Source organism: Misgurnus anguillicaudatus, chromosome 15 (genome assembly GCF_027580225.2).
Source record: "Misgurnus anguillicaudatus chromosome 15, ASM2758022v2, whole genome shotgun sequence".
NCBI lineage: Eukaryota > Metazoa > Chordata > Actinopteri > Cypriniformes > Cobitidae > Misgurnus > Misgurnus anguillicaudatus.
Genome location: NC_073351.2, coordinates 25,650,504 through 25,675,740, shown reverse-complemented (window position 1 = coordinate 25,675,740; position 25,237 = coordinate 25,650,504). Strand labels below are relative to the sequence as shown.

Here is a 25,237-nt window from a genome sequence, read left to right as displayed (position 1 = left end):
GCCGTTTGTTTGAATGGAGAGGGCGGGGTTTATAACTTGAACTGCATCCAGCCATCAGGGAGCGATCAAAGTGCCAGCGGCTTCACTTTTCAGGATGTACTTTATGAGGCACACCCGCTTTTTTATCATTTTTTTATTATTGAACATTTGAAATTCTGAATTATACAAAAGGGCAAGTCCACAAAATGTCACATATTTGCACATTCACTGTTTGTTTTCATCCCAATCCTACCTCTAAACCCAACATCTCGCGCGATATGTCCGTAGCAGTATCCCCTCTATCCAGAATTGCATCTTTCCCGCGAGTGGGCGTGGTTTGAGAGCGAAGAATGCTGCTTATTTTTCCCAGATTTTTCATTCAAATATGGCTGGGTGGTTAATAACACATTTTTCTATCGTGTGACAAACTATTTAATATGTCTTTATGTTTTATGATTATCACCATGATGATAACAATGATAAAAGTTCACAACATATAAAAAAAACTGGACAGCGTTTTATTTTTCATTGTCAAACTTGAAAATCCTTTCCAAGACAATAAAGTGCACATTATTGTTTCAAACACTTTAATTACTCTCACTAATTTACAACCACATATTTCATTACAACCAAGATCTTCATATTACTGTTTGAGAAGCATTTCTGATCCGGTTTATTTGAGCATTCTACACAATGAGAAATGTTGCCACCACACTACTATGTGCCAAACAGGTAAAATCAGCATCTTCACACGGTATGTGACAGGAACCGGGTTTCATTCGTTCCCAAAAAATTACATAAAGAGAACTGACACACTGTTCCTCTAATGGTCCTTCAAACTGTTCAGGGTCACCACTTTTAAAGTGGTGCAACAATATGTGCAACATTATATACTTTATGTTTCTGTATTGCTCTAGTGATCTGCTAAGTGCTCAGATGGCACTTTGAGGAAAATTGAACAGAAAGTCTGTCTTAGTTAGATTTGTGACGACTCCAAATATAGAGAAGAGTTCTTGACCCGAGGCTGTTGGGAGTCCTGCTTCAACAGAGAATTGATAGCATTCTCTATCTCCAACATCCACGTTTTCTGAAACATACGTATTGTTGTTTAATACCCACCTATTGTGGTAGTAGCACAAAGGTCATTACAGAATGTCAAAGAACCAGCAGTATTTAGGCCTTAATGTCTCATATGTTAGCACTGCTAGTAAAGGGTTTCTTGGTCTTGATGGTGTATTTATTAAAATCACATGTTTAATATATACAGTAGATACCATATTTACCTTCACAGATTCAGTCTGGGCTTGTAGAATGAAGACTCCAATGCATTGCTGATAGCGATTCTGATGCATTATTATGAAAGAATTTGGGAGACCAGATGCTGAAAGATAATAAAACAAAATAAAACAGTAACTCAATAAGAGACTAATGCTCCAGAAATGATTGTCATTGTTGAGTCCATCCACAATGGAAAGTTCTTGTATTATGATTCCATAATAAGTGCATGAAATAACCTGAATTTTAATAATGCATTATTGCATGTGTGTGTTGTAAACACCTGTGGCATTGAGCTGATCTATGTTCTTTAACTGCAGGCGGTCTATTGAGATGGGCTGGTCCAGAACAGTAAAACTACAGCCTTCCTGTATTAACATTTCAAAATCCTGGCCCGCAACGGGACGCAAAGGGTTCGACTCCACCACACTGGACTTCTATAATAGAAATACACAATTTAGACTTATTGGGTCTCATTTGCTAAGAACAACTTCGACCACACGCACACATTAATCATGAACAAGGGAAAAAAAACTATGATATAGACGGGTTGCAGGTTTACAAACATTACAGGGTGCGCGCGCATCCAGGAGGCAGAAAGCCCGCTTGGTGAACTGGTCCGCTACTGCAACAACCTTAATTATTGAAGCGTTCTTTATTGTTTGTATATAAATAAAACTTGATTTTAGTTGGATCTGTTTTTCTCTCTTTATTTTTGCAGTGTTACTGTGATACATGTATGAATTATAATGTTAGGCTAGTAACGTAATAGTCGCATCACTGGTATGTTAAAGGAATAGTCTACTCATTTTCAATATTAAAATATGTTATTACCTTAACTAAGAATTGTTGATACATCCCTCTATCATCTGTGTGCGTACACGTAAGCGCTGGAGCGCGCTGCGACGCTTCGATAGCTTTTAGCTTAGCCCCATTCATTCAATGGTACCATTTAGAGATAAAGTTAGAAGTGACGTATAACTACTCGTCTTAAATAGGAAAAACTTTGATGTGTTTGGTCACTTCTAACTTTATCTCTAAATGGTACCATTGAATGAATGGGGCTAAGCTAAATGCTATCGAAGCGTCGCAGCACGCTCCAGCGCTTACGTGCACGCACACAGATGATAGAGGGATGTATCAACAATTCTTAGTTAAGGTAATAACATATTTTAATATTGAAAATGAGTAGACTATTCCTTTAACATCAGGCACCCAGCACTGACTCTGTTGGTACTATTTTCCACGCAACAACTCCTTGACATTTTGACTTACAGTCACAGCTACTAGCTTACAACACAATGAACGTCTCTTCTTTCTGCCTCTCGGTTGCGCACGCAACCAGTTAATGACGTCGCCGTGCAACCCGTCTTTATATCTGTGTTGTATATTTTATTTATATTTTTTTCTTTGTTCATGATTATTGTGTATGTGTGGTTTTAGTTCTTACATTTTTGCATACATTTAGAAGAAATTTTTGTATGAACGTTTTTGTTGAATCATGATTTGCGCACATTTCACGCCCAAATTCCTGCATACACTGTAAAAAAAGTATGCTGGATTTACTTAAAAATGTAGTGCATCATTTTTGCATCAACTTTTTTTAAGTTTTACTTGAAATATTAAACAATTGCATAATTTGCATGTCAAACTTACCAAAAAAAAATGGATGCAAAAATGATGCACTTTAAGCAAATCCAGCCTTAATTTTTTTCAGTGTACACATACTTAGTGATTGAGACCTATTAAATATACTGCTTAGAGGTTTGGCCATACCATTATGCATTTCTGTATAAAATTATTTAAAATAGGTCATTTTTTATCATTTTGGTGTTGAAATCCATACTTTCTTTTTTCATTAAGTCATTTTGTATTGTAAAATTAACAGCTTTTCTTTTAAAGGGGACATTTCACAAGACTTTTTTAAGATGTAAAATTAATCTTTGGTGTCATTTGTCAAGTTTTAGCTCAAAATATACCACAGATAATTTAGTATAATCTGTTAAAATTGCTACTTTGTAGGCGGGGCAAAAATGTGCCGTTTTTGGGTGTTTCCTTTAAAATGCAAATGAGCTGATGAAACGCAAACACTGATCGCCATAATGGTGGTTTGTTGAAATTAAAACTTAATTGGGCTGTCAATTATTATTTTTCTCTCTGCTTTTTGTCTTTCTCTGCACTAAATGACACTGCCGTGGTTGGATAGTGCAGATTAAGCGGCTGTATTATCCCCTTCTGACATCACAAGGGAGCCAAATTTCAATGACCTATTTTTTCACATGCTTGCAGAGAATGTTTTACTAAAACTAAGGGGCTGTTTACACTTGGTATTAAGATGTGTTTTCATCGATCGGATCACAAGTGGACGAGAGAGACAGATCACGTTTACACCTAGTATTTAAGTCAGTCTCTTTTGTCCACTTTCGACCGCTTCTGTCCTGAATACTGTGAGGGGGTGTTCTGTTGAGACGGTGGGCGAGTCCCTCCGCTGTCATTTAAACACTAGCGGGAGTAATTATGAGTTTATATGGACGTGAACTAATATTATGTCAGAGTCCGCTGCTTGTGTTGTAAGTAAACATGCTGCACAGTGTTTTGTACATGCATATGTTAGAGTTTTCTCTGAATTTTCAGCGCAATTGATGAAATAGGATCGCGCAACTTTCACACGCTTGCAAAATGAAACTGCGGAGATCAGTCGCTTTAGTTTTATCAAAAAAATGCTAAAAATAGCGATGTACACCATGTGTTCGCACCAGAAGCAGAAAAGACGTAAAACAGTGTTTTCAGTACCTCAGATTAGATAAAGCAATCCGATCGAAAGGGTTTTTGACTACCTCTGAATGTGGTCGAAAGTGGACGAGCTCAAAACGTTTTGAACACCGTTTACACTTGGCATTAACGTCGTCCACTTCAATTGACGAAAACGCACGTGAATGCCAAGTGTAAACAGCCTCTAAGCTACTAGGTTGTTCATTTTCACATTTTCTAGGTTGATTGGGGATCCAATTATAGAACTTAAACATGGAAAAAGTAAGATTTTCATGATATGTCCCCTTTAACAGTTTTCCATAAGTTAGTTTTCCATCCTACCTTTGACACTTTACTAAAAATGTACCACACAATTTTGGTTCTGGTTCTGTTTTCTACATAAAATCATCCTACATGATGTAATATGACTGAAAAATCAAACTTTGATGCTCCTAATCTCAAAATTAGAGACTTTAGCCTGAATTTCACAGACTTTGGTCACATATTTATTGAACCTTAGCGTAAAAAATAGAGTAAAGTCTTAAATCAAGAACACTTCCAAACAAAATCTGCTTCCACAACCCCATCGCATGCTCAAATGAGTCGCCCACACTCTGATTTCAGTCAATACAGACAGTGGACATTGGCAGCTAATCCTTTTACAGTAATAACACCAAACAAAAGTGAAAAACAATATACAACCACACCTTTTTGCTTCGCTTGATTTTGGCGATCAGAAGGAATTCGTCAAAGAGAAACAGGTAAACGTCGCGCATCTTTGTGTTTTCTGCCCACAAAAGAAAAAACAACATAAGTTCTCATTTCACAAGTAAGCTTGAACGTAACTGCAGCCGCTTTATTTCCATCTGACCTATTAGGAGGAGCCTGCTGTCGTAGAGGAGATTACGGTTAGACACCAGGTTCTCCAAGGTCACAGCCTTTAACAAGTGCTTCAGATTCTGTGAGAGATCAAACATACAAATCTCGATGAATACAGATCAAATGCAACTACTGGATGTTTGACAACCTATAGGTAAAAGCAACTATAAAGTACCTCGGGTACATGCGCTCTCTTTTCTCTCTCCCATAAAGGAAGCCACACCAGAACTTCCTTCAGCCGTTTGACCTTCTGATAGTTGTCCAACCACTTTACTTTGCCCTCAAGGTCATCTGTACAGAAAAAAGAGAGAGAGGGAGATAGACAGAGAGGAAATCATTGTATCATCCACCTACACAAAAATATGTTCATCCACACCTCCCAAACAAACATTGCTGCTTTTGTACAACACAGATCCTGTTTTTGGTTGATGACAGCCGATTCTAATAATTCTAGATTCTTCCTACCATAAAAGCTTTTTTATCAACAATGACACCCACGCATAAGATTGTTGTCTGAATGTCACACCCATCATGCATCGCTTCATACACTCAGGCTCGTAACAAGGAAACACAGCAGTGCTAAACACAAACCCCAACGTATTAAAATGACCTGCGGCCATCCAGGTGTGCTTCAGAATTATAATTTTTTTTGCATTGAGCCGGTCTGCATTTGGCTAAGGCTTTTAAAGGTAAAATGACATTCAAGCTCTATTGCATAATTATGCAAACTGATATAGTCAAATCTGCCATTAATGGATTAGTTCACCTAAAAATGAAAATCGTTTTAGAATGTACTAATCCATACTAGATGTATGTGACTTCCTTTTGTTAAACACAAACACATATGGGCGGTTTCCCAGACAGGGCTTATTCTAGTCCCAGACTAAAATGCGTGTTTGAGCTACCTAGCCTTACATAATAAAAAAACATCTTGTACTGACATATTTTAACATATATCAGTGCCACTGTTTTGTCCCAAGATGCACATCAGTATTGTTTTCTTGTAAGGTATGCTACTTAAATGATTAATCTAAACCCCGTTTTACCATGTTATCATCTTATATGTCTTCTGGTTTACGGGGACTTTAATGATGTGTGTATGTGGTTTTTGCCATTTTGAGCATGCTATAATGCAAAGGAAGTCATGTGCATCTAGGATGGCATAAGGGCGAGTAAGCTGAATTGTTTTGTGAACTAATCCTATTAACTATTATTTGAGAAATGATCCATTTATACACACTTGCTGTATTGCACAATGCATTTTAATCTCACAGCCTTATCAAAACAAAGTAATTAATGGAAATAAGATATTTTTATGATAAGGTTTGTGTAATATTCCAAACTGATAACTGGCCATTAACCTGCCAGTTGTGATAATGTACAGGTATGTACTGTGTCACGTTTTATTTACATACTAATACACAGTACATGAATACTGTAGGACACATCTGAGTTAAAAATAGCTCTCCGTCTTCTCACACTTTACTTTGCATCACTGCATATTTTTTTTCTAAGTGTAGCTGTCAATACATGCCTAACATTCAGTCTTATATGACAGCTGCCAAAGAACTGGAAAGGTAACCTGTCACTCTTTTTAATTCCTTGACACAAGATCGAAGTCATTTTGCCATGTGAGTATTTTAGAAAAACATTCAGGCGTATTTACAACAAGTCTACATTTCAGACCAATAACTCTAAAGTCTCATTCAGGAATGTAAAGCTACAAAAGAATGACAGAAATCTGTGGTTGTGAATAGTTTTGTTTTTAAAGAAAACTTTTTTGCCACTATTGTATACTTGTAGCATTTAGTGTGTTAACATACTGCTTGGTATCAACAGGTAGTTATTATTTACAATAAAGATCTAATAAATTAAGATGATGACTATTAAGATAACATTTAACTTATAAATTTAAGTTAAACAAGGATTTTTTTACAGTGTAACCACTAGGCTCAAACTGTAACGCAGTGTGACTATAACATCATATAAATCAACTTGAATTTACAATTAATTTCAACTTTCTTGAGTAGTGAGGAGTTGCTATAAATAAAGTTGTATTAGCTCAAGTTATTTCAACTTTACTTTATCATTTATGACAACTTTTCATAAGTCGAGAAAGTTGAAATTAATTGTAGATTTAAGTTGATTAAACAGATTTTACAGTGAAAAGAACTAAGTTACCTGGCTGCCTTAAAATTTTTAGTTAATTCAACTTAAAAATGTTTGTTGACAAAATTTTTACAAAATTTTTTTTTAAGTTGAATTATCTCAAAATTTTAAGGCAACTAGTACACTTTTTTTAAGTTGAACCAACAAATCTTTTTTACAGTGCTGGACATTGAAATGGTGCAGATGAAGAGTTTGGTTCCAAAATGCGATAAATGGCATTTTTAAATGAGTTGCCACCAAAATAATTTTGTATCAGGTCAGTCTTAAAAAGTACATTCTTAATTTTACGCAAAATTCAATATCCGCTATGTTATGCTGTTATCTTTTCTCCCTTTTTTCCCAAAACGCGATAAACGGCAGTCTTCCTTCTCTGCAGAATGCAATAAATCCGCTTAACCAATCACAGTGCACTATTCCACGCATTGTAAACAACAATGGCGTCGCATTGAATAGACACAAAATCCTAGTTTTCCTCATCTACTTTGTACTTCGTGATAAACAAACAAACAAAAACAAAATAATACTTTTGATGGCATTAATAAACCTGTGGTGGTTTTCTGTGGAGGGGAAGAAACGTAAGCCATCAAAATCGAATAATTTACGCGAGAGGCACTCAGGAGACGGAAAAATCAGCATCAAGCTTCTGTCATGCTAACACATTGACCCCATGGGATCTTATGAAAAACTTTCCATTATTTTACTCAAAGTTAACAAAAATCGTGCAGGACCAAAACATTTTACAGCTGATCGCTGTCAAAAAAGTTAAGCGACGACGTCCCAAGTATAACCGCAGCAATGACAGCGATCTTAATATGACAAAGTTAGTGTTTTGATTAATGCCATAAATGTTTTTTATCAGTGTATACCACTAGTTAACTACATGAATATAGCATGGTAAAGATAAATGCACATTTATATATTGATTCAATAGACTTATAGCATTTTGGAAAAAAAAACTTTTTGCTGAAAAAATAATCAGTTTTATAATAAATCTTTGAAAATCAAATTATGGATTTGAATTTTTCATGTTATTATAACCTAAAGATGCTATGTGAAAGTTTGTAACAGAAAATAGTGGTTTTCATCTTGTCACTTTCTTGGTATAGAAAACACCTTTTTACCGAAAATTAATAAAAATAGATTTATTGCGTTTTGGAACCAAACTCTTCAGATTTAACCCCTGTAACATTCCTAAAAATAAAAGTGCTTCACGATAGCTAGAACCACCATTTTTGGCTGAATTGTTCCATGAAGAACCTTCAACATCCACAGAACCTTTCTATTGCACAAAAGACTCTTTGTAGTGGAAAAGGGTTATTTATACCATAAAAGGTTAGTAAACAATGGTTCTATTAAAAACATTTGACTGAAAGGTTCTTTGGGGAACCATAAATGGTTTATGGCACCACTGCAACAACCTTTTTTATTTTTAGTGTATGTAACTACTAGATGGTTATGTGGAGAGAAATATAAGTACTATTCTGTCTTTGGTGCAGAAAACTTACAGATGGCTCTGTCCACGATGTCCACAATACTCTGAAGTGTGTTCTCCTCCGCCTCTGTGCAGCCCCTCTTCCCAATGTTCTTTAACAGCAGAGGGTACCGTGTAAACCTCTGCATAGGAACCACCAGCAGATCCTTCAACTGAAGCCTGCGACACTGCTCGTTCCGTTCGCACCACTAGCCAAGAGCAGGATAACAGAGAGATGTATGAGAAGTGATTTAAATGGGACAATATGAGTCTATATGAAACAATCCAGATGTACATTTATGCATTTGATAGACGCTTTTATCCAAAGCAACTTGTGGTGCATTTAAGCCAAACAGTTTTTTCATCTGTATGTGTGTAACTTAGAAAACAAACATACAATCTTTTAACGCAATGCTCTACTGGCAGCAACACAGTGACCGGCGAATAACCGATGTTGAGATCGTTTTAAAATACAATGGAAAAATATTCAGTGGCACTAAATAGTGAAATAATGTGTTGGGGGGAGTAGCTATGTCAACAATCTCATTGACCAAAGATGCGGTCACTGTGTTCCAGCACGAGCAGCAACAGTCCCTGACAACCACTCATCAGTGGCCCGAATTTTGTGTTGGAACACTTGCCCTGTTCCCTAGATCTTGTCAAAGCGGTAAGACCAAGCCCTGATTTATCACATCAAATCACGCTTGCCACAGTTACCTTCACGAACGAGCCAAAGTCCTCTCTAAACTTCATGCTGTCCAGATAAAGGATGGCTGTGCTGTAATTTAAGCAGTATTTTTGCAGACAATGGCAAATGCTTTCATCAAACGCCTGTAAAGTCAACACAGGAAAGTGATCAGAATATGACCACAGAGGAAGCATTCTGTTATATTTCAGATTAAAAAAGTTTAGGTATTAAATAATTTGATAAATGATTAATATAATAATAGATTATGCGGGTACAATAAATCTGATGTTTTAAGTCATATGTACTGTATAACCACACTGGCGGTTGTTAACCCCACAGTTATTTTTGTATACAGTATTGTGACTTGTTCTTTTAAGCTGTTTAAAAAGCATGAAGAAAAATCCCATAATCCCTTGCAACTCGTCAAGGTATTATTATAAGATCAGTTAATTAATGCAGTACAGTTAGAGTTCAAAATTACGTTTTTGCGACACCTGAATTTTTAAGTGCGTTCAGCAATTTATTATGGACTCTATTTGGGCAATATTTTAGCTATTGCATACAAATCCTACCTTTTTGAGGAGGTCCAAATGAGTCTGAGTACTATAAGATTCTGGAGTTTTCCACAATTCCTTAATTTCACGCAGGAGACTCGTAAGAAAGCCAAAGCTAACCTGTAAAACATTAAATACATATAGATTCATTTCACTTTTTAAAATAAACAGTTTACAGTTTAAGACAAAGCACTGTCTAGCACTGTCTGTTTTCTTTTAATTAATACATGCCTATCTTTTTTCAATGCGTGCACTTTTAATCTTTGTACAACAGCACGTCGTGATTGTGTTAGCATTTGGCCTGGCCCCATTCATTCCCTAGGATCCAAACAGGGAGGAATTTAGAAGCCACCAAACACTTCCATGTTTTCCCTTTTTAAAGACTGTTACATGAGTAGTTACACGAGTAAGTATGGTGGCACAAAAAAAACCTTTTGTTTGGAGCCATAGGAATGAATGGGGCTAGGCTAAATGCTAACACGTTCACGAAGCGCTATACAAAGATTAAAAGTGCACACATTGATAAAAGATAGGTATGTATTAATTCATCTAAATTGAGGTAAGAACATAGTAAAATATTGAAAAACGGTTTTCCTTTTAAGGCCCACTTTTACAAGGTGTTTGGACATAAGTGTGTGTTGGCAGTGAACACAATAATCCTACAATTAAAAAAATCATCCCACATCTTTTTAATCCCCATTAAATCAAACAGTCTCACTAAACATGGTGTTTTGATTCTCTTGTTAATGTGATGTCACACTGATAAAGACCCGCCCACAGTCAATTACTGACAGTCCTGCATTACCATACTTTCCACAGCGAGTTGTACGCATATCTCAATAGTGTGACACTATTGTCTCAGACTTTATTCAAAGAATCAGATCTATTTTAACTAAAAAAGCACTCACTGTGTCTTTTGGTAAGGCAGTGAGGAGCAGTAGCTCGTTGTATTTAAAAGTACAGACATGAAATAGGGGCTCACCCAAAATAGGGGTGTTTTGGACATGCAATGATCTTTGAGCTAAAACTAAGGGCTTTTTTACACCTGGTCACTTCATGTGTTTTCTCTGATTGGATAGCTATCTGATTTGTTAAAACCTTTACATTCGGCCACATAAATGCGTCTTGGCAAAATGGATATTAATCTGATCTTCTACTTCCGCCCAAAATGCAAATACACTATTAAAGGCAGGGTGCATGATCTCTGAAAGCCAATGTTGACATCTGAAATCACCTAAAAAAAACACGCCCTTAATCTGGACCTTCTTTTGATAGACCCGCCCCACACATACACAAGCCAGGCAACGATGTCAGTTAGTAGACAAGACATAAGTGTGTTTTGGTAGTCGGCCCGACTCCCTTTTCCAAAGTGTTTTTCAAAAATCATGCATCCTGCCTTAAATTACTCTGCCTTAAAAACCTTAGACAACGTTTATGCAACAAAAGGCAGCAATTACTGTATGTTGTACTGTATGTTGAGCAGGGGACACATGTCTCATTACTCGGCATGAGCTGGAGCGCGCAGTACATACAGAAAAGCAGGAGAGTGACGGCGCGATGATTTAACTTACAGGTCCATGACGGGGAAAATCTTTCACACAACTCTCTCAAAGATTTATTTCTTTGTTTAATATCATTCGAGTTTGTCATCGACTCTTCATTGGTTCTAGAAAGCTGTTTAACCCGCTGTCGTCGCTCCATAAAGCAATAAGCGGGTCGTCTTTGTTTGTTTGCCCCTTTGCGGCTAACTTTCGGGTAAAAAGCTTACATTTGGGAGGAGTTACGCGCTGACATGTGGTTTCAGCAACCAGATGTATTTGTCCAGTTTGGTCTGAAATGCGTTCCATACCACCTCCTGAAGTGGTTTGAGCGATCGGATTTAAATCCATCTTGGAGGGCATTTAGACCTGGTCTTTTTATGATCAGTTAGCTATCCGATCAAAGAAAATGCATGACGTGACCAGGTGTAAAAAGCCCCTTAAAGGTCAAACTAAAACTTTGTGTCAAAGACACATTCTGGGCATACAGTACCTGAGACTTATATAACATCTTGTAAAAATGGGTATAATAGGTGCCCTTTAAAATGTTACAAAGTCTTACCAAGCAAAGCTCATTAAGATTTGCAAAAATCCTCCAAGAATCAATATCCTGTAGGCAGTCTCTCATCTGCAGCTCTGTCAATGTGTTTAAGAACACCTTCAAACGAAACAAATGCACATTTCAGCCAATTGAAATATATATTTAAACAGTGAAAATTCAGGTCATTTCACATCAATTCTGTATCATTTGCAAGACGGAAGGAATAAAAATTTAAGCTACTATATTGTTGATGTTTGTCTCTAGGTTTATTCAAAGACATGCCATAAATCTGTGTTAACCAAATGTGAGCGTTCAGACCTCTTTTAAAACCATGAGCTGATCGAGGAAGTAGACGCATTCACTGGTGAACAGTTCCCAGATGGCCTCCTGCTTTCTGTAAGCTTTAGGATCCTCTGCGACTCTCAGTTCAGAGCGACCGTTCAGAAACTCTCCTAAAGACATATCCTAAAAAACGTGATGATATAGCTTCAGTTCTGTCAATGAGACAATGTATCTTTGCAGAGCATCACATATTAATACTAGGAATGCACTAATACAAAATGTATGTCCCGATACTAATATTCGATTATATAGAATGATCCTACAGATTTTAAAGGAATAGTCCATTTTCTTAAAAGAAAAATCCAGATTATTTACTATGTCATCCAAAATGTTGATGTCTTTCTTTGTTCAGTCCAGAAGAAATTATGTTTTTTGGGGAAAACATTGCAGGATTTTCTCATTCTAATGGACTTTAATGGACACCAACACTTAATACGTAACTCAACACCTTCAAAGGTTTCAAAGGACTATAAACGATCCCAAACGAGGCATAAGGGTCTTATCTAGCGAAACGATTGTCATTTTTAACAATAAAAATAAGAAATATACACTTTTAAACCACAACTTTTCGTCTAGGTCCGGTCCAGCGCGACCTAGCGTAAATGCGTGGTGAAGTAGGGAGGTCACGTGTTACATATATAAAACGCACATTTGCGGACCATTGTAAACAATAAACTGACACAAAGACATTAATTAGTATCATTCCACATACAACAACGTCGGAACGGTCCTCTTTCTCCACACTTGTAAACACTGGGGCGGAGTTTCGCGATGGTCCTCTGTGACCTCTTGACGTGATGACGTATTGCGTGAGGTCACGCTGCCGCTTCAAAAACTGTTAAGTGTTGGGTTAAGTGTTAAGTGTTGGTGTCCATTAAAGTCCATTAAAATGAGAAAAATCCTGCAATGTTTTCCTCAAAAAAACATAATTTCTTCTGGACTGAACAAAGAAAGACATCAACATTTTGGATGACATGGTGGTGAGTAAATTATCTGGATTTTTCTTTTAAGAAAATGGAATATTCCTTTAACAGTTTTGCTTTTTAGTCCATGTATCAGATTATTATGTCATGGAATTCTGTGTGCCCACATGTGTCATCTCAACAAAAATATATCGCCACGTGTCTTTACAGGATCCGTAAAATCATAGGCAGTGTGAATGAACAAAAACGATCAATCCCCGGACAAATCCCAGAAGCATTTACTGTGTATTTTCAGTAATCTCTGTGTGAAAAGGGCTATTGTGACCCAATTTAGATAGCATTCGTTTTACACCCCTTTTAATTGCCAGGAAATAATCTGCCATGATCATCCACTGTTTTTAAACAATTAGCTGATTTAGCTGTACAATATTGGGAAATCTCTGTCATTACCAATTGCAGGCTGATATTGGTGCATCCCAATTAAACTTGTACTGAAAAGATTGAAGCACGCCGTTTCTTCTAATCTCTTACCTTGTATGTCTGAAAGTCTGTGTCCCTCCATTCCTGGACCTGAATGTCAGCCAAACACTTGTCTATGTCTGCGACGCTACGAGTCTTCCCTTTTGTCTGATGGAGAACAGCACTCACATTTACTCAACATCACACTGTATCCTCATTTCTTTTGTATTTGATCACAAACTGTGGAGCGGATTGCATAGCAATTTGATAACAACGCATTTGAGCTCTGTTGGCCGTGCACTTGTTGCTGTTGTTTATTGTTACTGTAATTGATGTGCCGAAGAGGGATGGGGCTTTGCATGCAAATCTAATTGATCTCAAAGTGGGTCAGAACGTTGTGTACAGGACATTAATCCAGTGACACAAAGCATTTAAAATACTATGACAAAATATCTACAGGTGGCAACGCCACATCGCAATACAATGCTGGCACCAGATAAGAAAGTCACGGCGGAGATATTGTCACAATGGCATTGAAGTGTGAATATATATGAATGTTTTCACTTACTGTACTACGTCGTAAAAAGGGCCACTTTGTTTTCTTAGTGTCTGTAAAACATTAAACAACACACGAAAATTGGTTTAGATACGATAAGTAATTTCATTCAGTACTGTATATTAAAATATAAATGTGTTGTTCTGTACAGAAATATGCAGATACAAATTTATGTGACCCTGCCTGTCATTTACTGTGATTTACTGTTTTCTACATAAAAAACAGTCCTATGTGATGTAAACAATATTCTGTGAAAAATACCCGTGATATCTTTAATATTGATTGACTAAGGTCATGTCAAAATAAAAATTAATGATTGAAATCAAACTTTGATACTCCTAATCTCATAAATAGACAATGAGACTTTAGCCTGGATTTTAACTTTATAATGGTCATTATCAATATTAATCAATCTTTAACTTTGACATGACAAACAAACCTAAATAAGCAGATTTATTTAAAATATCTGCAACGCCATTAGAAACAAATAAATCTCCAGGGGATACATCCAATCCGGGAAGACTAACAACCACAGAGCTCCGCCTCCTCTCCTGCAGCCTGGGAAAATGAGATGAAAAGAGAACAGGTGAGCTCAGAGGACATTTAAGCACCTCAGGCTTTCAGTTTTTAAAACTATCAGTAATAAACTTAAGAGATTGGAATTTGAAACAACATTTTTGAAATTCAACACCTGTTGTTTGTACACTTGCTACATGCCCTGAAAACAACTGATACGTTTGCTCCTGGCAAGAAAATGTCACAATTACACATTAGACATCAGAAAAGAGTTATTACGCTAAATTGATTTAATAAATCTTGTCTAGTGTGCTTTCCTAATCCCATTACACAAACCCAAGCCATAGAATTTTTTTTAATTTTAAAGAAGATTAGGTTTAGCAGAAAAATCACATTTTTTTACATGTTAACATTTTTAGGAAGCTTTAGTAGTAGTAGTACATGGTTGGAAACAAAACCAACACATTGCATTACATTTATACTTTTGGTAGACACTTTTATCCAAAGTGACTTCAGGGCATGCAAGGTAAACATTTTATCCAAATGTGTGTTCCCTGGGAATCAAACCCACAACCTTTTGCACAGTATAGACCCTGCAGTATGTAACAGAACTGCAAGTCATACACACACACACACACACACACACACACACACTCTCTTTCTGTCACTTTCTCGCACACACACATGCATGACTGTCAACAGCCAATACTGTTATTATACCTTGATAATAGAAGAGTTTGACAGTAAAAAAAGCAGAATAATATAATGACTTTGGACACCAAATGTACCTGCAAATTTATAGTCACCCACTGACACACGCACACACACACACACCTATTGTTTCGTTTCAGAAGATAATTATTAACCGATTGATCTTTTGGATCATTTGGATTTTTAAACATTGCTTTTATGATGGATGGATGCACTATTTTGGCGCGTCTACATAAAAGTTTTGGTTCCTATACAGTACAGGAACCTAATGTGATGGTTATTTATTCATTTTTGAATAATGATCAAAGAGCAAGAAATGATGACAGCAGAGTGTCAGGTAATAAGTAAGTATGGTGGCACAAAATAAAACATGGCGATTTTTAAGCAGATAAAAATGAGACTTATATTGTATGGTGGAAAAGCACTTAGTTTGCAGCACTTCGACCTCGTGCGCAATAATATTGACGTAAGTTTGAGCGAGAGGGGGAGTGGTCAGGAGTGATGATGTTGCTGCGCGCTGAAGTCGAAGTGCTGCAAACTAAGTGCTCTTCCGCCATACTCGTGTAACTACTCATGTAACAGTCTTTAAATAGGGAAAACATGGAAGTGTTTGGTGGCTTCTAAATTCATCCCTGTTTGGATCCTAAGGAATGAATGGGGCTAGGCTAAATGCTAACACATTCACGACGTGCTGTACACTTCCTGACAAAAGTCTTGTCCCTTGTGTACAAATTGACCTGAAGTGCCGCTTAAATATATTTCTAATCCAGAAATGATTTCAAGAAATGGCTTCTTTTAATCCCAACAGCTTTTGTAATAATGTTTCAGTGCAAAATGAAACTGTCAAAAAGTATTCTAATATTCACAGCTTGGTAAAGACCATTGAGTCCATTTTTGCAAAGACATAAGTGTTGTCGCCTTGTCATATAAGGTTCTTCTGTGACTAATAATGGATCAATTAGGTCTCAGGTGTGCATAAAAAGAACCTCAGTACACTAGACCTTCACATCAACTGCAACTAGACCTCTGCAAACATGCCTAAGATTCACCCTGAGACTAAAGTTTTGATTATCAAGAGGCTGAAGACCAGATCCATTGCTGATGTGGCAGACACCTTCAATGTGTTTCAGCATCAAGTACAGATAGGGTGGCCATTCGTGCCAGTTCCACCGGACACGTCCCGAACATGTTTTCGGGTTCGTTCTCCGGAAGTCGCGTTGGTCGACCGCATACGGTCAACCGTCATCAAGGTTTAATATTTCAGGTTTAATTTCAGAAAAGCAACAATTACATTTCAAGGTAAGAACGAAACTACAATGATTGTATGTCTTAAAAGAAATAAATCTTAATTTTCTAATGTATTTTAACTGAAATGTGATGACGTATGCGGTCGAGCAACGCGACTTCCGGAGAACGAACCAGAAAACATGTTCGGGACGTGTCCGGCGGAACTGGCACGAATGGCCACCCTAAGTACAGAGGATAAAAAAAGATTTGAAGAGACTGGAGATGTTTTTGACAAGCCCAGGTCAGGTATAAACCCCAAGACAACTGCTCGAGGAGACCGTTTGTTGGCTTGAAAATCCAAGGTCAGTCCATTTTCCACTGCAGCAGAGCTCCACGAGACCTGGTCACCTGAAATCCCTGTGTCAACCAGAACAGTTTGTCAGATTTTGTCTCAAAATGGCCTCCATGGTCGAATCAGTGCCCTGAAGCCAACACTAAACAAAAGACAATTGAAAAACCATGTGGCATTTGCCAAGGCCCACAGCCTGCTAAAAGGATGGACACTGGAAAAGCAGAAGGTTGATTTTTCAGATGAATCTTCGGTTGAATTACACCACAGTCACCTCAAATATTGCAGGGGACCTACTGGAGCCCGCATGAATCCGAGATTCACCCAGAAAACAGTGAAGTTTGGTGGCAGAAAAATCTTGGTCTGGTTACATCCAGTATGGGGGTGTGCAAGAGATCTGCAGGGTGGAAGGCAACATCAATAGTCTAAAATACCAAGAAATCATAGCTATCTCTTATATTCCCAACCATAAAAGAGGCCAAATTCTGCAGCAGGATGCTGCTCCATCGCATACTTCCATCTCCACATCAAAATTCCTCAAGGCGAAGAAGATGCTTCAAGATGCTCAAGGATTGGCCAGCCCACTCACCACACATGAACATCATTGAGCATATGTGGGGTAGGATGAAAGAGGAAGCATGGAAGACGAAACCAAAGAATATTGATGAACTCTGGGAGGCATGCAAGACTGCCTTCTTTGCTATTCCTGATGACTTCATCAATACATTGTATGAATCCTTGCCAAACCGCATGGATGCAGTCCTTCAAGCTCATGGAAGTCATACAAGATATTAAATTTGGATCTCACAGCAACACTACTTAATTTGCAGACATATTTTTGTATTTGCAGTAAATTAAATTTCTGTATAGGCGACAAAACTTTTGTCTTGCCAAAATTTGACCACTCTGTCTTGATTAAATGATAAATCTTTTTCAGTGAAACTAATTTATTTCAGTGCATTAAACATCATTTGGGAGGGTTTTAGCTTTTCATATGAGCTATTTTTAACACCAATTGATTAATTAAAAGTCAGGTTAAAGGAATAGTCTACTCATTTTCAATATTAAAATATGTTATTACCTTAACTAAGAATTGTTGATACATCCCTCTATCATCTGTGTCCGTGCACGCAAGCGCTGGAGCGCGCCGCGACGATTCGACAGCACCCAGCCCAGCCCCATCCACTCAATGCCACCATCCAGAGACAAAGCCAGAAGTGACCAAACACATCAACGTTTTTCCTATTTAAGACGAGTAGTTATACGAGCAAGATTGGTGGTACAAAATAAAACGCAACGCTTCTCCAAGCGGATTCAAAAGAGGAACCACATTTCACGGCGCAACAGCACTTTTGGGAGTACTTTGACTCGCCTGAAAAGTCCGCTCCCCTTCTCACTCTCATAATGGGAGAGGGAGGGTGTTACTGCGCCGAGTTGAAGTACTCACAAAAGTGATATTACGCCATACAATATAGTTCCTCTTTTAAATCCGCTTAGAAAAGCGCTACATTTTATTTTGTACCACCAAACTTGCTCGTATAACTACTCGTCTTAAATAGGAAAAACGTTGATGTGTTTGCTCACTTCTAACTTTATCTCTAAATGGTACCATTGAATGAATGGGGCTAAGCTAATTGCTATCGAAGCGTCGCAGCGCGCTCCAGCCCTTACGTGCACGCACACAGATGATAGAGGGATGCATCAACAATTCTTAGTTAAGGTAATAACATATTTTAATATTGAAAATGAGTTTCTACAAAATAGATAAGTGACAAGACTTTTGTCAGGGAGTGTACCATGATTAAGTGTACACATTGAAAAAATATATGTTTGTAATAATTCGTCTAAGTTGAGGTAAGAACATGGCAAAATATTGAAAAACTGTGGTGTTTTCCTTTAAGTTTGCCTGTTAGTGAAGTCAAAATTATTGTGTTATCCTTATGTGCTTTTGTTGGTTGTGTAAACCCAACTAATAGTGTCACATAAATATCTAATAAAATTTTAATCATTAGCTGCATTGGCAAAAAGCCAGCATATACTGTAGTGTATAAAACACATGATTTTCGTCTCTTCTGAAGTGGATAACAAAGTAGTTCCTTTCTATTTTGTTTTATGTTCTGCATATGTTCCAGTTCCTCTGTTATATTTTGACAAAAAAAAAAAGAAATCCTAAGGGCTTTACGCAGTGCTTTGACAATCACAACTGGACAGGCTGGTTTTTATAGTCACTCCCTGCTTTGTGCCCATCCATCTGTACAGAGACTCAATGATGATGCCACCACATTACAGTATGTGATGTCTGTCAATGAACAAATATGCTTCATGAATGCAGATACACAACAAACACAGCACGTAAGCTTCCAACACAACACTAGCTAAAGGTCCAAATACAAAACAACTGCAGTCTCTATTATCAGCATTTCATGTTCCTCGTGGTAAATATGGGACCATATACCAATAAACATTTGAGTCATATATACAGTTGAACTTTATAAAGGTAACACCCCTTCCCACGGTACCAGGTACAACAGCTCACTTACTTCCTTATAGCCCTGTCCTATCTCATCTCCATCCTTTTAGGGCAATTGTTTCATTCTTTACAACTACAAACACAGATGCCAGTACACCAAGCAAAAAGTCACCCAATGCGTCACTTTTTGAAGAACAATATTAAAAGGCCACCGCTAATTGCTGTCTATCTAAGTGCTTATCCACAATGCAATGTGGTTGGCCTGAATGAAGTGACCCTTTATCCCGACTTCCCAGCCCCGGCACGGTCGCAAAAAAGGGAGCTTTGTCCCATCACCTCCGCAAAATAATGACACCCCCTTAACATAACTGTCTCATCCAATCGCCGTCCAGGGATGAGCACTGCAATCAGACGGTGCCGTACTGTAATTAAGGTCACAATAGCTGCCTAATAATCCACTGCTGAAAAGAATCCTGTGGTCCAACAGGCAAGCGGGGCAGAGCAAGAGTGGGTACGATGGGGGGACGGCAGCACTAATGAGACCGTCTGGGCCAAACGGGTCGAACCTCGAGACTCTAATAACTTTTAGAGTTCATGTAGAGTGAACAAAGCGATGGTACAATAGACAATAACTTCCCCACATTGCTCCAGTGTGGTTCTGCTTTGGCTTCATTATCACACAAACAAATCCCTACATTAATAGATAAACCATTCAAATTGGAAGTGCTTGATTGATTTGCCATTGTAAACAGGAGAAATGATTTGATTCGGCACAAAACAGCATTGAGGACAATTGGCAGGAATATGGTTGCATTACCACATGCAAATATAACTCGGCTGGGGATGGTTCATGAAAAATTTTACATAAATGCAGCACACATACCTTTTATCATACACCTCGTTCATCTGTAAGCAAAAGCAAAAACATAATGTGAGTACTTGATGTAGGAAAAACACAGAATTGCACTTTAGTTTAATAGTTGAAAAAAAAACTTTAAAACTTTAAAGTTATCTGAAGTTAAAGGGACACTCCACTTTTTTGAAAATATGCTAATTTTCCAGCTCCCCAAGAGTTAAACATTTGATTTTTATTGTTTTGGAATCCATTCAGCCGATCTCTGGGTCTAGCGGTACCACTTTTAGCATAGCTTAGCATAATCCATTGAATCTGATTAGACCGTTAGGATTGTGCTCAAAAATGACCAAAGAGTTTTGATATTTTTCCTATTTAAAACTTGATTCTTCTGTAGTTACATTGTATACTAAGACCCACGAAAAATTAAAAGTTGCGATTTTTTTAGGCCAATATAGCCGTAATAATCAAGCTGAATAAACAAGGACTTTGCTGCCGTAACATGGCTGCAGGAGGCGCAATGATATTACGAAGTGTCCGAAAATAGTCCCCTTGGTAACTTTCAATAGCAGGGGACTATTTTCGGGCACTGCGTAATATCATTGCACCTGCTGCCATCGGTCTTAGTACACGATGTTACTACAGAAGAGTCAAGTTTTAAATAGGAAAAATATCGAAACTATTTGGTCATTTTTGAGCGCGATGCTAATGGTCTAATCAGATTCAATGGATTATGCTAAGCTATGCTAAAAGTGGTGAGACCCGAAGATCGGCTGAATGGATTCCAAAACGGTAAAAAACAAATGTTTAACTCCAAGGGAGCTGGAAAATGAGCATATTTTCAAAAAAAGTGTAGTGTCCCTTTAAGGACTTTTAAAGATCTCTCATCTACCGAAATGTTCTTGGTCTATTGTTAAAAAAGAATTGGATGAATGTGCGGACGGAGTGAATGGGGTTTGTCTCTCTTTTATTCACTTGATCATTCATTGACCCTTCCTTTATTTGGTGATTGCTGACTGCAGTGAATGGGGTCTCATCAGAGGAGCCCTCCCAAGGGGATTGTGGGCTTACTCAAAAGCTGTCAGTGCATGTAACTACTGATTCATGTGCTGTCAAAAGCTCTTATTGTGATCTGCCACCCCGGGAGTCATTCATTGACCGAGACAAAATATTTGTGTTTCTTTATTTAGAGCCCGTTTGAATAATATTGCTTTGTAAAACTATAAATTGTTGAATATTATTTGTGTATTTGCCACGAAAAAGCTGATCAAAACATTTCTCATATTTAATTTTACTATTATGTTTTAAATTCTCATGTATCTTCTGTTGGATGCATCATCCATTGTGATAAATCATTAAAATCTTTGCATTTGCTATTATATTTTTATTCATTATGTATCTGATCTGTAAATTATTTCTACTGTGTGTAAAGCACTTTGAATAAACTTTGTGTATGAAATGTGAAACATTGTTGGGTTGCATCAATCCAAGGCTGGGTCAAACATGAACTAACCCAACTGTTGGGTATAAATTAACCTATGCTGTGTTATTTCAACCCATGGTTGGGTAAAACATGGATGCTGTTTAACCCAACCATGGTTTAATATGATCCAGTAGTTGTATCTAAACAATAAATCTGCCTTGCCTTGCTTAAATAATGTTTTAAAAATATGTAAATTCTTGAAAATGTTGATATGTTGAATGCTTTGAATCCAAATCTCCTGTTTACCTGATCGTCATCAACGTTGTCATCCGAATCAGCCTCTTTTGTATCATCAGCCCCTTGACTTTTGCATATGACACCATTGTCGAGGGTCTGTGATCTCTGTGATCTAGTCATGGATGTGGCTTTGAAGCCTGTGCTCTCTCCATCAGACTGGGCCGCCAGTGGAGACTGTCGGTGTACCGGTGACACGGGACTCCTCGGAGAAGTTGACTCCTCTCCCAAAGGGCCATCAAACCGGCCCGACTCTCGGGATGGTAGTCTAGTGCTCCTCATCCTCCTCAGAGTGGGGGACGTGGAGATACGGCCCGGAGCTTGTCTGTCAAACTGAAAAAAAGGTGCGGACGTGCTGTCGGCCTCCGCCAACGAACTGAACCTCAGTCTGCTGGGCGTCCTTCCTAAATCTATTCGCATTATGAAAGGATTACTCGTTTGCATCATTTTGTCCTCGGTCTGTGCACTTTGAGTTTGGGTACATGCATCCGTCCTCTTTTCCTTTTCCTTCTCGTTCCATTCGGTACAACTCCAGTCCAAAGTTTTATCCACTTCCTTTCCATTTTCCTCTATGAAGGGAAAATTCAGCTCAGTCATTTTGAGCAATCCAGCATTATATCCAAACAACAGACGGCGGATTAGGAATCAGATGAGGGTCTGATCTGGGTCATTTCCACAAAAATGCATCCAATCCATTTTTAACTGAAAGTTCAGAGTGTCTGGAATTAGAAAGGCCACACATGCAGTAAGTATATTTTATGTTGTATGAACTGGCTTTTGCCTATTTGAAATAGTTAATCTGCATTAGTTAAGAAGATCAGGACTCAGACTTTGAAAGCCCATATGAACGTTATGCAATTTTCAAGGAATTCAATAATGAATTACAGATTTTTTTTATATATATATTTTTATGATTTAAGCCCTGAATTGTAATCTATCCATCATCTGATTCTGAGGCTTTTTCATCTGTGTTCGTGACAATATCTATATCATCATGTTTACAGACAATCCTACTGTAACAATGTAGCTATCACTGCATTATTAAACCGTGACAGTGGAAACAAAAGTACCTGATTCACTTCTAGATAAGACATTGGGGTAGGTTTACGTAAAAGATAAGAGAAAGACATACTTACTATAACTAACTAAATATGCTGTTGTACAAAACAGTAAATGCGTTTGTTTTACGTTACGTTTTTCATTACATGCTAAGAGTTAACAAACAAACAGCTGGCGATGAATAACAAAGTGTATCGATGCTTATCAACTACATCTTTCCTATCCACACAAGCAAGTTATGTGTAAAAACCAAATACAACATATATTTAAGTTTATGACACTTACGTATTTTACGGTCCCGCTTAGTTGTTCCCACACCGGTTGCGGCAATTGTTCGGTTGAGCTGAGATCGGGTTTTGCTGGACCAAAAGCGCGACGTTTCATAACATTCACAAAATTTACCATTTAGAAAATACAAAGAAAACAAATCTCTGCTTTGTTTGAAATGATATAAGCGTGTGAATTAAAGAGAACATCGTCATCTGTGGTTCAGCAGGTGTTCTGGAGGGAGGTCTAGAAGCTTGTTGCCTGAGGTCAAAGGAGGCGGAGCATAGCTGTATTGTGTTGATATGTGCGTGTGTTCAAAAAGTGTAATCCCAACTGACACAAATGCCTCATGTGACCTCATATTTCTCTCGCAAGAAAGACACTGTATGCGAAAGACGCATACAAAAGTGCAGGTGAGGTAATAGGAGAGGTCTCACGTGAGCAGCAACCTCATGGAAACTCTGAGAAAATGTCAAGCATCTTGCCTTTAAGTCAAAACACAATTTGATGATGAAACAGATCACTGATGAAGTTCTTATTATCACATAGTAAACAGACTTGTCGGGTTTTTTGTGAGTGTTGCCTGTAAATTAAAGTGCGTAGGCCTACAGAATCATTTTAACATTTATTTTACAGACAAGAAAACAAAGCAATGATCAAATTCCACATAACCAAGCAGTATATTATTACAGTATAAGTAAATACTGTATTTACTGTACTTATACTATTACCTCACCTTCTAATATAAGACTTACTATCTTTTCTTTTCCTTTTATTCTTGATCTCTACATTCTTACTACAACAACAACAAAAAACTAACCCATGGCTATACTGTGTTGGACTTGATGAGACTATTTCCAGTGCACTTATATTGCTGTTCTTGTGTTACTATAATTGCTTCTATTGTTTACCTCATTTGTAAGTTGCTTTGGAAGCGTCTGCTAAATGAGTAAGTGTAAATAAATGTAAGATAACTTACTGTGAAGTTAGCATCATTCCATCTCATAATATAAAAGTCCTAATAGCCTATAGTTTAATAATATTTTTTAAACGTGGACTGTTTTAATACTTTATGCTTTTCTTTATTACGTAAATGTTTATTTGTATAGTTGTTGTTGCATCATGTTACATCATATTTAGGACCCTTTTCTGAAATAAAATGAAACATTCATGTGACCATGACTTTATTGTGATTATTTCACCCAATCCGACACTAGATGGCAGTGGAGGCTATTATTAGGATAGCAAGCACTTCATTCAAACCTATAGATATATACACGATTCAAACCTAGTAGTGCTTTTGTACTGTACAAGTGTATTGTATGTATTAAAGTGGTCATAGCGTGAAAATCTGACTTTTGCCATGTTTAAGTGCTATAATTGGGCCCCAGTGCTTTGATTAACCTAGAAAATGGAAAAAAGAACAACCCAGTAACTTGGTAAATTTTGGTAAATCGTTCTCTGCAAGAAAAAATAGGTCATTGAAATTTGGCTTTTGGATTTATTTTACATCTTTAAAAAGTCTTGTGAAATGTCCCCTTTAAAGTATGTCCAATACATAAAATGATAAATACCGGTAGAGTATTTTAATATAACAATGTTATATATCCATTAATAATGACATAAAATAAAAATACAAAATGAGACATTTAGTTAGACATCTAAATAAAACCTTTTATTATCAGTAACTGGAACTGTTTTATTCATCAGTATTAATAAATCACAAACAATCAGCCAATTCTGTCATATCCTTATGCACACGAGGAGTCACAAATAAACAGTTTGCACTTGAGATCTGTGATATTAGGTTTAGACTACCCAGAAAATAAATGTGTGATCATGTTTGATACTTGATTACATATTAAAGTACAAATGATAAATAATGAAAAGCAAATATATAAAAAGCACACTTAATACAATACAATTGACGGGCAACCTGCTAT

At 37.3% G+C, this 25,237-nt stretch overlaps 1 protein-coding gene across 1 annotated transcript; it reads right to left on the bottom strand.

Moving 5' to 3' along the window:
- Nucleotides 1-476: 476 nt before the first annotated feature.
- Nucleotides 477-23,623, bottom strand: plekhg7 (pleckstrin homology domain containing, family G (with RhoGef domain) member 7). Its single transcript, XM_055174597.2, has 17 exons — nucleotides 23,313-23,623; nucleotides 21,981-22,687; nucleotides 20,282-20,304; nucleotides 14,565-14,683; nucleotides 14,138-14,178; nucleotides 13,642-13,737; nucleotides 12,164-12,310; nucleotides 11,867-11,962; nucleotides 9,785-9,886; nucleotides 9,242-9,355; nucleotides 8,559-8,733; nucleotides 5,060-5,175; nucleotides 4,877-4,964; nucleotides 4,713-4,792; nucleotides 1,538-1,691; nucleotides 1,263-1,360; nucleotides 477-1,066 (listed from the first exon to the last, which is right to left on the bottom strand). Exons 2-17 carry the CDS (start codon nucleotides 22,563-22,565, stop codon nucleotides 956-958), a joined length of 2,145 nt encoding a protein of 714 aa, XP_055030572.2. The 5' UTR covers nucleotides 22,566-22,687; nucleotides 23,313-23,623; the 3' UTR covers nucleotides 477-955.
- Nucleotides 23,624-25,237: the final 1,614 nt, after the last annotated feature.

Coding starts and splice junctions, on each gene's coding strand:
- plekhg7 (XM_055174597.2), bottom strand. CDS start 22,565: ATGACTGAGCTGAATTTTCCCTTCATAGAGGAAAATGGAAAGGAAGTG. Junction 14,179..14,564: donor AAATAAATCTGCTTATTTAG/GTTTGTTTGTCA, acceptor AATGTTTTACAG/ACACTAAGAAAACAAAGTGG. Junction 12,311..13,641: donor CAGACTTTCAGACATACAAG/GTAAGAGATTAG, acceptor CACGTTTTTTAG/GATATGTCTTTAGGAGAGTT.